This window comes from Watersipora subatra, chromosome 2 (assembly GCF_963576615.1).
Source record: "Watersipora subatra chromosome 2, tzWatSuba1.1, whole genome shotgun sequence".
In the NCBI taxonomy this organism is placed as follows: Eukaryota; Metazoa; Bryozoa; class Gymnolaemata; order Cheilostomatida; family Watersiporidae; genus Watersipora; species Watersipora subatra.
Window position 1 is genome coordinate 9301082 of NC_088709.1, and position 11843 is coordinate 9312924.

Consider the following 11843-nt stretch of genomic DNA (forward strand, 5'->3'; position numbering starts at 1 on the left):
TAAACCCAACAGGCAGGTTTGAAATCTACCCACTATTTGGGGTTGTGGTATCGGGACCATCTCTGAACCTGATGTTCCAGGTTCCATTCCGAGAAGGGAAATGTTTTTTCTTAACGCTCTAAGAGTAGCTTAACATGAATGAACAGACACAGACAGGCTCATATTGTACTGTATGTTAGATTGAGTAGCTAAGTATGTTGTGCAAGTAATTCATATTACTGCATATACAAATGCACACCAAGGGAAAAGTCCATGAGTTTCATCTTAACAACAACAGTAACTGAGTTGTTTCCATGCATTGTTTCCAACTAGCTCATGTAAATCTGTGTATGCAGTGCAGCTGCGATATGTGACTAAATTAGAAATTATAACATAGCACATATTTATAGATAATGAGTTACATTATATATTTATTTAGGTCAGCAGAAAGAGATGCAGCCTAAAAGAAATTGGATAGTTCAAAAAGCCAAGATCAGAAGATTTAAGCAAACTGCCAACAACACCAGAGTTGGATGCTATTCAAAAAATATGGCCTGTTAAAATTACAATGATGATTTGCTAACTACTTGCTCAAAAATACTGCGGGAAAAACCGTCAGCACATTTTTCATGTTTTTGACGTTTTTTGTAATATCTCATTAAACTTGATATCTGAATAAATCTACTCTGCTTGGTGACTAAGTAACACCGATTCTATGGTACATGACTAAGTTTATTTTTCGGTATCAAGCGTAGTGACAGTTGTTGTTTTATGTACGAATTTATTGCACCCTACCTTAAAATTTAACATATTATACTATATATAAGTTCTAACAACAATTAAGATATTTTGGAAAAAACAAACATACACGGAAATGTGCAACAGAGGCCAATCTGCCCACAACTCATGATCGTACCAATAGACACAAAAATATAGTACCTCATATTTTAAAATTTAACTGTTTTTAGATAATTTTGTTAGTTTTCCGACATGTCATAAGTCAGAGAAGTCACTATGCGTATAAATTGTTTAAGGAGAACAAGGTTTTATGGCCTCTTAGCTGATGTGTGCAAATTATGCTACCTTCCTAACATAGTACATAATTTATGATAGCCTTTTAAAGGATATACATGGTATACGTTATGGGTACCTCTTGAACACGTGTAAGTTGAATAATCTCTTACATGTATGTACAATGTTACTTGCTATCTTCTGAATGGTATATAAATTATAGCTGTTTAAGTTATAATAACAGATAAATAAGTTATAGCAACCTCCTAAATGATATATAAACAGCAGCCTCCTAAATAATATATAATTCATAGCAACCTCCTAAATGATATATAAATAATAGCTACCACCTGTGTGAAATTCAAATTATAGCAAACTCTTAGGTGATCTCGAAGTTATAACAACCTCCGAGATTATATGTAACCCAAAGCAGCCTCTGCAATGATATATAAGTTAGGTATAGCAACCTCCTAAATGATATATAAATAGCAGCAGCCTCCTAAATAACATATAATTTATAGAAATCTCCTGAATGATACATAAATTATAGCTAGCTACCATCTGTGTGAAATCTAAATTATAGCAACTCTTAAGTGATCTATAAATTATGATTGGATTTAATTGGGTAAGTTTCTTCCTCCAATAAATTTGAGTAACTTGAGCTAGTTAAACTTACTATAATAAGAGCTATTATTATAACTTAAGCCAGCATAAGGAAACTCTTTAAACATGCTATGTGAAGCGTGAGTATTTTAACCAATTGGCATTAAACATCGGCAGGTGTAATTGGCATGATCTACAAAATTTATCTGTTGTACAGCCATGTAGCCAGATGGCCTAGCGGCTTAGAACACTTGTCTGCAGGCCCGTAGGTTCTGAAGTTAAACCTCATGCAAAGCAATTTTTCGTTCCTTAAACTTCATCGCTCTACCTAGATACACATATTACAAACAGCCAACAGCTAAACACTGAGATCTGTACATGTATATGTAGATATATATATATATGTTTATATTTTGTGATGGTCGAGAGTTTTAATTTCGTGCCCCTAGCTGTTGCGTGAACTATTACGTTGTAGATATTAAAAAATCCATGCACTATGAAGACTAAACTTTGCTAAAGAATATCTTACTACAGAAATAACAGATCCGATGTTTCCAATGTCAAAAGCTTTTGTCGAGATAATCAGCATAAGTACCTATATCCAGTCATCAGTCATATTCAATATGGTTTGGCTAGACATAGCCAAAGCATGTCATCTATTGGACAACTTATTTTTATCAAACGTAGTACTTTATTTTTTCAGTCATATTCAATATGGTTCGACTAGACATAACCAAAGCTTGTCAGCTATTGGACAACTTATTCTTATCAAACGTAGTACTTTATTTTTCACCAATACCCAATTTAATCATCATTCAATATGCAACATATGCAATCACACAACAAAAAGACCATATAACAAACAATATAAAACAACTATAATTTCCACAGAGCCAAATCAGATTATATGTGCGGATTAAAATATGTAGGGTCGTCAATATGTACGGTCCCATGTTTTACAATGAAGTGGATTCTTTAAGGTATGAAGCCATGAGTAAAGCTACACTGATATGGCTTTTATCCAGTATGAGTCGTCATGTGTCTAGTTCAATGGCCGGGCTGAGTAAAGCTGCTACTGCATTTCTGACACTGAAATGGCTTCTCCTTAGTAAGAAACATCAGGGTAATGTTAAATCACTGGGACTAGCAAAACCACTACTGCTCATCAGTCACGGAAATGACTTCTCTCCATTATGAGCTATAATGTGATCTAATAGACTCCTGTGATTGAAAATGCTGCAAATCTCACATTTGAATGGTTTCTCTCCAGTGTGAGTCCTCATGTGACTTGAGAGATTAATGCGCTGAGCAACCCAAATAAATGCACATCTCACATTGAAATGGTTTCTTTTCAGTGTGTGTCTTTATGTGGTCCATTAGACTACCATGATAAGCAAACTTACTGCTGCAAATCTTGAGTTGGAAGTTCTTCTCCAGTGTGAGTCCTCAAGTGTCTCGTCAATTGACATTGTCGAGCAAATTTACGACTGCAATTCTTGCACTGAAATGGCTTCTCTCCAGTATGAGTCCTCATGTGTCTTTTTAGAGCACTGCGGTGAGCAAACCTATTAGTGCACATTTCACATTGAAATGGTTTCTCTCCAGTGTGTGTCCTTATGTGTGTTACTAGATGACCGCGCTGGGTAAAAGTAATGTTGCAAATCTCACACTGGAATGACCTCTCCCCGGTGTGAGTCCTTATGTGACTTGTTAGATTACTACAATGAGTAAACCTACTACTGCACATCTTACATTGAAATGGTTTCTCTCCGGTATGAGTCCTCATGTGAGTTGTTAGATTATGGGAGTGAGTAAAGCTTCTATTGCAAATCGTGCATTGAAATGGTTTCTCTCCGGTGTGAGTTCTCATGTGTCTTGTTAGACTATGGCAGTGAGCAAAGCTGCTACTGCAAATTTTGCATTCGAATAGTTTTTCCCCTGTGTGAGTCCTCATGTGGCGTGTCAATTGACATCGCTGAGCAAACTTACTACTGCATATTTTGCACTGAAAGGGCTTCTCTCCAGTGTGAGTCCTCATGTGACTTTTTAGAGCACTGCGATGAGCAAACCTATTAGTGCACATCTCACATTGAAATGGTTTCTCTCCGGTGTGTGTCCTTATGTGTTTTACTAGATGACCCCACTGGGTAGAAGTAATTTTGCAAATCTCACACTGGAATGACCTCTCTCCGGTGTGAGTCCTCATGTGTCTTGTTAGATTGCTGCGCTCAGTAAAGCTCCTACTGCACATCTCGCATTGAAATGATGTCTTCACAGTGGTCATAGATACTGATCTTATCGGTAGAACATTTTGGTCTCTTTGTAAAGATTTCGGTTCACAATCTTCACCTGCAATGCAAGAAAATGCTTACCAATCATAAAATGTAAAATTCATTTAGAAGACTGCAAGAGGATTATGACTTCTACCTTAAAACAGTACTCTGATAAATATGGCACGCTTTCCATTAAACTTCAGGCCAGAAAAGCTAAAAAGATTCTATAAAAATTTTCAACAGTTCTGTGGCACACAGACACTGTAGTACCACACACACAAGTATTGTTATTTCACAAAAGTGTCATTTAAACCTTCAAGTAATAAAAGTAAACCTAGGTGTTTAATTATGCATTCGGAAAATTCTAACATAAAAACTGCCATAAATGCCAAGCGAAGAATTACAAACAGATGAATAATGAAGTTCAAGATGCTTTTAATGAAATTTAATCTGAGTACAGTCCGATGCTGACCAATTTGGACCAGAAGGTGAAGTTTCATCATGTGAAAAACAGCTAAAGATACAATTTTATTGTTTTAAGCAAATAGTTAACTTTTAGTTTGAGCCATCAGCTAGTGAATCACGCTGAAAAATTGGACTAGCTAAGTAAATTTATAGACACCTCTGACAACTAATACTAAAAAAGATATCTATGAGAATGACAGGTCCCTGATGAACAAAAGAATGACTCGATAAAAGCGTAGGTATAATCTTCAATTTCTCTAATAGGTCGTTGCGTGAAAAGTGGCTATTAGCAAATGTCTTGAGATGACGAAAACAAGGCTAGAGTCATAATCACAGTGGTACAATAGTAACAACAAATACAACCATATAATGTCCTCAAAGCAGGTCTATGATGGAGGAATCCATTACTATATTACCATTTTGTGATGGACTCGTTGTTGTGACCTTGACATGGATAAGAAGAGAATGTCACGAGAGGCGCGGAGAAAAAATGCCGAGGCAAACGAGTATTGAAGACTGGTGAAGATGCAGCACACAGAGGGAAGAAAAAGAGTGATATACAATAAATGTGATTTACTCAACCATACATGGTGTCAGGAGTGGCATCAGACGGATAAAAAAAATTTGTTCAATGTCAGTTAAGCGCCAAATTTGCTGATGGTAAATGAGAGATCAGTTCATTAAATTTGTTGTTGTTGGTGTTACTCACATAGGCGCCACAGAGACAACTTACTGGTTAGATGTGATTAATCAGTCTAAAATATGTCTAAATTAAAATTGGAACATGGAACCAAGCTGCAGTGCAAAACTCAGTTCAAAAAAAGTTTGAGCTTTTCACCATAGGTTTGGGTTTAAATTGTGGAGGTAATTTTGAAAAGAGAGATAACAAGAAGGCAGTAGTGGAGAGGTTCGAAAAAGAAAAAAAGAAGCTCGTCTTATATTTGGAGGGCATGGAAGACGTGCGTAATAATATATTTGACTCAAGAGAGATTGAGGTGAATGGGATGCAATACGAGGTGTTGCAAGAGAAGTTCACCAATCATTTTAGGATAAGAAAGTTATAGTGGACATGAGGCATGGGTTTTAGTGCATGAAACTGAAAAAGAGGAGGAGATTGATAGGTTCATGGAAAAAGTGGAGGGTGCAGCAGAGACTTGCAGATGGAGGCCCAGGTTGGGCAGAGATAATTATGAGAAGAAGATAGCGGGTCAAATATTGAAGGCAAAAATTCGACCCGTTATAACCTCCATTAAGTTAACACTATATTAGGCTTCATCATCATGTGTGTTGACTGAATGACTCTCTGTTTCTGAATTGATCTTAGTGTTTACAATATAAGCAGCTTAGTTAAATTGAACAATCTTTTCATATGCAAAACCTAAAAAAAAATCCCATAGATCTTATAAAGATCCTATAGAAATATCATGTGACTAAAAACACAATGTGCCTCCCGGAGTTAGAGGTTACAATTTTGTAAAAATAACTCACATTTTCTCAGCTCTCTCAAATCTATGTTAAGGATGTTTGGCTAATTAAATCCCAAAATCCGATAACTTCAGAATTTTTTCATATCTTGTAATTTAATACAGCCGACACCCGTCCCTTCGCTTTTTTAGACTTCACATCTCCAGACTTTCAATTGTCCAGGCAATGGTAATTATCATATTAATTAACAGGAGAAACCTGACATCAGAGCTGGTCAACAGCAGTTACCACTATTAATTGATAACTCTTAAACTAACCAGTAGGGTAGAGATTATCAGCACCTTCATCCGATCTTGGTTCTATTTTCACTTCTACGACTCCTACAATAAAGATGAGAGTTTATCTAAAGTGAATGATAATGAGAAGCTTCTTGTACGTAAGTATAAGTTGTCATGGTAACTATAAATAATCCTTATAATATACAGTAATTACCTTGAGCACTGTCTATGTTTACAGATGAATCACCAGGGTCTACTTTAACCTCAATATCTACAATATAATGCAACGATAATGCATCTATAAATATATTTCTCAAAGTATGTCTTTCATCGTCATATGTGTATCTGACTGTATTTCATCGTGGCTGTATTTCAGAATGTAATAATATTTGAGTTTTGGGCAACGTTAAAATAGTGTGATGTGACTGCTAGGACGTTTTCAGATTAAAATAGGCTAAACTTGACCGCAGTTGAAACGCTAAGAAAAAAAGACATCTTTTTCTTTTGAGCGTTTCAACAAAGATAAATTTTGCCGATTTTATTTTTAGTTCATCCGAAGGTTTTTACGCTTTCGTTGGGCCATTCCCAAATGGATGTTTGGTAAAACTTGACCTTTTGCAAACCTTTATAAAAGTCGTTAACAAAAATATTTTGCCAATCATGATACTAATGACGCCCAAGAACTATTAAAAGTTAACATTTATCTCTATGGCTTGGAATAAAATGATATTCTACAGCGATAAAAACCGTTCCCGTAGCCGTCGGGCAAATAACTGTTCGAGTTAATGATGTTGAGGTCGAGTTATCTAAAGCAGCTCATCATTACGTGGGAACGGACCAAACAAATCCATTCGAGTTAACCAAGTGTTCGTGATAAAATTTTACATTTTATTCCAGGGCGAGTTCTCCGAGTTTGACTATATTTAGCCGCCAAAAATTCCTAAAAAGTTGAGACGGCTCAGCCGGCCAGCCACCCCAGGGAATATGTGCCTGGAGAACATGGAATACAGCGAATATAGTATGGCTATAAGGAAGTAATAATAGTGGGTAAGTTTATAGAGGGTACGGCTGAGAGAAAAGAAAATAGTTATAGGCAAGTTTATAGAGGACATGGCTGAAAAAGAAAAAGAAAATGAAAAAAAGTAAGCATGACTACAGAGAACATCGATAAATAGGAAATGGGTACAGAGAACATGGAATACAGCGAATATATAATGCGAAATCCTTAAGGGCAATACTCTTCAACACATACATAGTTCGGTAGCATTAACTAACCAGTTGGATAGACACTGTGACTCAGACCATCTGTTTCTGGGTCCACCTTTACTACCAAATCTTCCATGACAGACGTGAAATGGAGAGATCAGTTTATCTAAATAATAGTATCAAACTAGATTAGGTAAAAATCAACGTTCACCTAACACAGTGATTGTAGGAGACTACTTTTTGTGAACAAAACCCGCCAATGAAATGAAGAGATAGCAACTTAATTTGTATTCAGCACGATAATAGCAAACATCAAAGTAAAAATATATTATTACAAAAGACAGTAAGAATAAATAGATTGATTTGAGGATCATTGTCAATGGTTGGTCCTACATGACCTGTTGAAAATATCATCAAACTTTATAGAGGCAAAATAAAATTTTTAGGTTTCTAATATATTTTGGCAGCCTCGGTGTTTCGTGCCTGTATTATTATAGTTAACTAGCTTTCTAGTAAGCCAGGTAACTATAACCATACTCTGTTGGCATGCTAGCAACAAATCATATGATGACTTGGCCTTTTATGACAATCTATTATATAGCACTGAATGATAAAAATAAAAACTGTCTTGGACTCTAAAAAAGATATAATGTGACAAAATGATCATGACAAAAATGATAGTTGTGTCACAACGTTCAAAATAAGTCACAAAAATGATAAAAAGTGTGTAAAATATTACGATAAAGTCATCAATTAGTGTTCACTTTACAAAGACTCTACTAAAAGTTGAATAGTTTTGGAGCTCCAAGTTTTGAAATACAGTGCAAGCCGGGGTTACGATGTCACTATCATAAGGTTTTTTCGCCTTTCAATGTCACACACAATGTTTTTGTTCCCGTCATATGACATCAACAAAATTTTCTCTTAAAATTCAAATTTGGGAGTCCGTATGCTGGTTACGTCAGAATAATGAAGATGCCAATATGTTATTTGCCTAAGTCCTTTAGGCAAATAACATATTGGTAGTTAGTTATTTGTTCAGTGTTGTCAGTTATAAATTATAGTGAAAATGAAATCGAAAACAGATAAGTGATAAAACTTTAATTGATGACAAAATTAAAGTTTCGTTTACTAAAATACATTTGAAAACTTAGCTTCAGGTGTGTGTTTAGTAAGCTATATTCATTCAAATTAAATTCAATGTTTTTCTTATTTGTCTGGCTCGAAGGTAAGAACTCCCTACAGTACATGCTGCACATAGTATTTTCAGTGACAGTGATTTTAGTTAGAGTTAACCTTTTCAAGACCGATAGCATGACTGATTGAAATAAATACTGTCAGAAATCTGATTGGCAGAGCTCTTGTCGATGTGTCTACAGATGTCGTCAAAGTGGTTCTGGTAAAATTTACACTATCTACTATTACTAACTTACGTTTAGGCCCTTTCAAGTCTGATCCCACATATACCGAGATAGAGTTATGCTTTCTTCGCCCCGATCACGCTTGCCTGATAGGCTTCCAAATAGGTGAAGTATGGACGCAGTTTACTAAATGTTCAGCAATGTCATAGAAAAAAGATTTGTTTTGTTTGATGTTTGGACATTTTAGGAATAAATTATCTCATGTTCCATTGCTCATTGGTCCCTATGCTGTCTTGATTGACATTTGAAAAAGCACTACCCTACTGGTAAGTTTTAGCTGTTAGCCATTTTGTTTGCTATGGTAAATTACGGCGTGAAAAACCGAGGTCCTCTGACACTGATCTTGTTCATCTAAACATGAACCATTATTTCCAATCTCCTAACCCAAAAACAAACTGAAGAGAAATGATTGCCCGTCAGTGGCGTGTGAGCAGTGCTTCAAAGCACAGACTGGTAGTGCATGGTTTACAGCCTAGAACGCTGGTCAAAAATAAGTGGAGACAAAGTATTGTTGTGCTGAGTGCGCCAATATACACCTGCGCCAAGCGCGGTGTTTCCAATGCTGGCATACTGAGAGTGACTTGCGATGAATGTCTTTGCCTACATGTATTTCTTTGTTCGCCTCTGAGGGTAAGTGAATAAGTAAAATTATTATATTTCAATCTATCATCATTGGGCTAACAATGATGTCCGATGAGATGTGATAACTTTGCTAATTGTTTGCCTGACGCTTTTGTACTAATTTTGCTTTACCTCTTGATATATTAGGGAAAGTGGGGCTAGTTAAAACAAGGGGTAAGTTGAGACAGTCACATTATTTAAAATTTGCTTTGTACTTATGAGTTGTCTTTCCTACTTTAGAAAGGTCACTTCCTGTTAGTACCAGCCATATTGGTTAGAAATTCATGTGGAAAATCCTTTCGAGGTACGATGATTATTTTTATTTTCTAACTGTTTTATTAAGGTTTTGCTATCGTCAGATTTGATGTGATTTTTAAGAGATTAGTAAGAATCCAAGCTTCAAATTCAGAGACATTTTAGTTGCTGATGCTTACTACATGCTACTTTAGTTATGGATTTATTTCTACGCACAGTTTTATAACAAAAACATAGTTTACTTAATAACAGATGAGTTGGGGCTAGTTGAGACAGCATTGGTGGGGCAAGTTGAGACACTGTCTCAACTAACCCCTTAATATATACCAGTTAAAACTGATATGGTCTTTGATCAGAATGTATATTGCTAGAGGCTATTCTACTAATACTGTAATCAACTTGTGTTTCTATGTTTCTAAAAGACAATATGGTATGAAACTACAAAAGAAAAACTAATAGGGGAAATAAGAATGCTACAGAAAGATTACAATATGCCATTCAATTAATGACTGACAATAAATTCAGCTTGAGAGAAGCAGCGAAAAAAGCTGATATAAATAAATCTGCGCTGTCTAGATTTCACAAAGAAAAAAGCACAGGGTATCAGACGTCACGTCAAATATTCACCAGAGAAGCAGAAGCTCAGCGAATATTTGGTTATATGTGCTCGCATAAACCATGGCTTGACTATAACAGAAACTCGACAGTTGGCTTTTTCCTTTGCATCAGTTAATGGCATCAGAACTCCGCAGTCATGGGCCAATAATAACATGGCACGAAAAGATTGGGCATTAAGTTATATGCAAAGAACTAGTCAGTTGTCTCTAAGAAAACCAGAAGCAACAAGCCTGGCTAGGTCTACAGCCTTTTACAAACATACAGTTAGCAAATTCGTTGCAAATTTAAAACAAGTCAATGAGAACGATCTTCCTCCTAATAGAATATAAAATATGGATGAGACTGCATTGACTACAGTCTATGTACCCTCTAAAGTTGTAGCACCCAAGTCATTAGAACGAGTCGGGCAGGTGACTTGTGGAGAGAGGGGAATTTTAATTACTCTTGTTTGTGTGTGAGTGCTGATGGAAACTCTATACCACCTGCGTTTGTTTGGCCACACAAAACTGATCGCAACTTAGAGTCGTATATTTCAGAATCCAAGCTCAAAATTCAGACACATTTTAGTTGCGGATGCTTACTACGTGCTACTTTAGTTATGAATTTATTTCTACACATCAATAAATATATTTCTCAAAGTGTCTGTCATCGTCAGATGTGTATCTGTCTGTATTTCATCGTGGCTGTATTTCAGAATGTAATAATATTTAAGTTTTGGGCAACGTTAAAATAGCAAGGAAAACTTTGCAAATATCGATGCAAAATGAATTTAGCTCCAAATGAGGTTCTACTTTCATATACATATTATTGATGTATGAATTTAAGGAGTTCCAGAGTATATTTTCCTTTGTGTAGTAGCATCTAGTCAAAAATGCATTAATTTTAGATAAGTGTAGAGTGAAATTTGGTGAATCAAGGCAATCAGTTTGGTGACTGATATTTAAAAACTAGGGTTGATTTTGTAAAATGATTTGAATTTACTAGTTTGTTAGAAGTGTAACTAATACGTTGTTATCATTAATTTAAAATGTCAAAAACATCCAATAAAAAAGGCCAAAACATCACTGGAATTCATTGATGATCAAACCTGTCAGATATTAGCTCTGATACAAATTACAAGGCCACACTGCACAATTATTGGTAATAATATAATTAGCAATATGTTTAAATAATGTTTGGCTCTGAAATCTGAGCACCATGCATGATTAATTCTCTACCCGGCAGCCGCGGACTATTCCATGATAGTGACTGGATGACAGCACCAAACTTCAATAAATGCATGGCGCAATTTATTAGGTTTAGCAAACCATCTAAGGAGTCACCCGTATTGCTAATTCTAGACAACCATCACAGTCATCTAACCTATGACACAATTGAAAAGGCAAAAGACTCCAATGTCATACTGCTCGCTTTCTTGCCGCGTGTAACAAACAGACTTGAACCCTTAGACATGTCACGCTATGGACCTTTAAAAAAGTAAGTAAGCATTGGTCATTGATTATATTTGTTTAATTACTCTGCTTCGGTATAATAAAATGTGATGACAGTAACTTATTGTTTAATGGTATGTATTATTTGTATGCTTGCGATGGATGTTTGTTGGACAATCCTAGAAAAATGATGAGCCTTTACCAAATATCTGCCAAAGCTCCACGTCAATCAATTACCCCAGAAAATATTATCTCTAG

General features: G+C 35.7%; 1 protein-coding gene across 1 annotated transcript; it reads right to left on the minus strand.

Moving 5' to 3' along the window:
* Positions 1–2992: 2992 nt before the first annotated feature.
* LOC137387922 (gastrula zinc finger protein XlCGF57.1-like) lies at positions 2993–7376 on the minus strand. The gene is made up of 4 exons (XM_068074438.1): positions 7310–7376; positions 6249–6305; positions 6074–6136; positions 2993–3942 (listed from the first exon to the last, which is right to left on the minus strand). The coding sequence occupies exons 1-4, from the start codon at positions 7374–7376 to the stop codon at positions 2993–2995; spliced, it is 1137 nt and encodes a 378-aa protein (XP_067930539.1).
* Between the last annotated feature and the right edge of the window lie 4467 nt (positions 7377–11843).

Excerpts from the sequence above, each read along its gene's own strand:
- LOC137387922 (XM_068074438.1), bottom strand. The coding sequence starts at position 7,376 with ATGGAAGATTTGGTAGTAAAGGTGGACCCAGAAACAGATGGTCTGAGT. Across the intron at positions 6,306-7,309 it reads TCACAGTGTCTATCCAACTG|ATATTGAGGTTAAAGTAGAC; the intron begins GTTAGTTAATGC and ends ATTATATTGTAG. Across the intron at positions 6,137-6,248 it reads AAACATAGACAGTGCTCAAG|GAGTCGTAGAAGTGAAAATA; the intron begins GTAATTACTGTA and ends TCTTTATTGTAG.